The sequence below is a fragment of the Polyergus mexicanus genome, unplaced genomic scaffold, assembly GCF_030449975.1.
Source record: "Polyergus mexicanus isolate NDT 795.1 unplaced genomic scaffold, iyPolMexi1.0 SCAF_81, whole genome shotgun sequence".
In the NCBI taxonomy this organism is placed as follows: domain Eukaryota; kingdom Metazoa; phylum Arthropoda; class Insecta; order Hymenoptera; family Formicidae; genus Polyergus; species Polyergus mexicanus.
In genome coordinates, this window is record NW_027223401.1 from 31,848 (window position 1) to 33,463 (window position 1,616).

Below are 1,616 nucleotides of genomic sequence, written 5' to 3' on the forward strand. Positions count from 1 at the left end.
GCTGGAGTCACGTCGACGGGTCTCTTACCTATAGTTCGATGTTTTCGCGCGTTATATTCCTCGACGAGTCGAGGTAACATGTCGATCCACTTGTACGTTCCGTTCAGCGTGAAGTACTTCCACATAGAGTTTTTGAGCGTACGATTGAATCGTTCAACTATCGACGCCTTCATCACCGAGTACGTCGAGTAATGATCCACTCCGCGCTTCTTCGCGAAATTTCGCACATCGGCATTGTAGAATTCCTTTCCTTTATCGGTCTGCAGATTTTTTGGACACCGCTTAGAGTCTCGCACTATTTTAGATAACGCTCGGGGAACCTCGTGTTCGCTTTTGCTTTTAAGCGGTACAGCCCATGCGTATTTGCTTAACGCGTCGATAACGGTGAGTATGTAGTTGTGGCCTTTGTAGAGTCTCGCGTAAGGACGCATCTCGACCACATCCGCCTGCCATAGATCGTCGTACCCGCGCACCGCGACGCGACGACGCGGGAAGTTTCTTCTCGCGGGCGCGTGCAATTCCTCGACTAGTCTTCGTTTTTCGACGCTCATAATTCTCTTCTCTTTCTCTCGAGAATAACGTTGGGTGGAATCTCTCTCTCGAGCGGCTCGCCGCTCTCGCTAATCTTCGCCAGTTCCCTCACTCTTCCCGATAGCTCGTCCGCGTCTCTCTTCAATCGCGACGTTGAATTTTCCAATTCTTGTATCTTCGTCTCGGATTTCGCCGCGGAATTCGCAGCGATGCGCGATTTTTGGGTTAGTTCCTGTATTACTTTACCTTGATTGAACAGTATTTTACGATCGCTCGCGCTTCTCGTCGAGGACTCCGCCGCGTTGAGCGATATAGTATTTTTCGCGGCATCGATTCGATCGCTTAAACCCTTGATTCGTTTATCCAAAACATCGATCTGTTTATCTAGAGCGTTAGCGCTCGTTTCTATTCTCGAAATGGAATTTTCCGCAGCGTCTATTCGTTTACTCAGAGCGTCGTCGCGCTCTTTTATCTCGGAAACGAAACTCTCCGCGACATCTATTCGTTTACCCAGAGCGCTATCGAGCTGAGCGAGTCTCGTGAACAGTAGAAAGACGCCCTGCCCCGCCTCGTCCGCGTCTTTTCTCAATTGCGATGTGATTCCCTCGACGTAGCTTTTGCTCGTCGCGTCGGCGTCCTCCTCAGGCTGAGCCAAGCGTTTTATCTTGCGCTCTCTCGCGTCGTACTCGATGGAAGAGCTTAGACACAGCGCGTTATCGCGCACGTAATTTCGCAGAGACTCGATAGCCGGACGTAGTCTTCCGGTTCTCGCGTCGTAGCCTCGGTTTTTTAGAGGCGTGCCGAATTTGTTCACGGACATCGCGAATTCCGCGTGCGACTGCGACGGTCGTCGACGCGACGGTTCGATTTATACGATCGCTCCTGTCTCGCGAAGTTCCTCGATTATCGATAGAATCTTATTTTCGTGAGCGTTGTTGCCGGCTCGACGCGAAGCGTCCAACAATCGTAGACGATCTACTAATTCGTTCGGATCATCCCAATGGACGTAATCGATTCTATTGTTCGTGACACGCATAGTCGACGGTACGCGACCCGCGCCTGTTCTTCTCGCGCCGCTGCCGTGA

General features: G+C 51.4%; 1 protein-coding gene across 1 annotated transcript; it reads right to left on the reverse strand.

Moving 5' to 3' along the window:
* Positions 1–547: 547 nt before the first annotated feature.
* LOC138944056 (tropomyosin-like) lies at positions 548–1,351 on the reverse strand. Its single transcript, XM_070314935.1, has one exon. The coding sequence runs from the start codon at positions 1,349–1,351 to the stop codon at positions 548–550; it is 804 nt and encodes a 267-aa protein (XP_070171036.1).
* Positions 1,352–1,616: the final 265 nt, after the last annotated feature.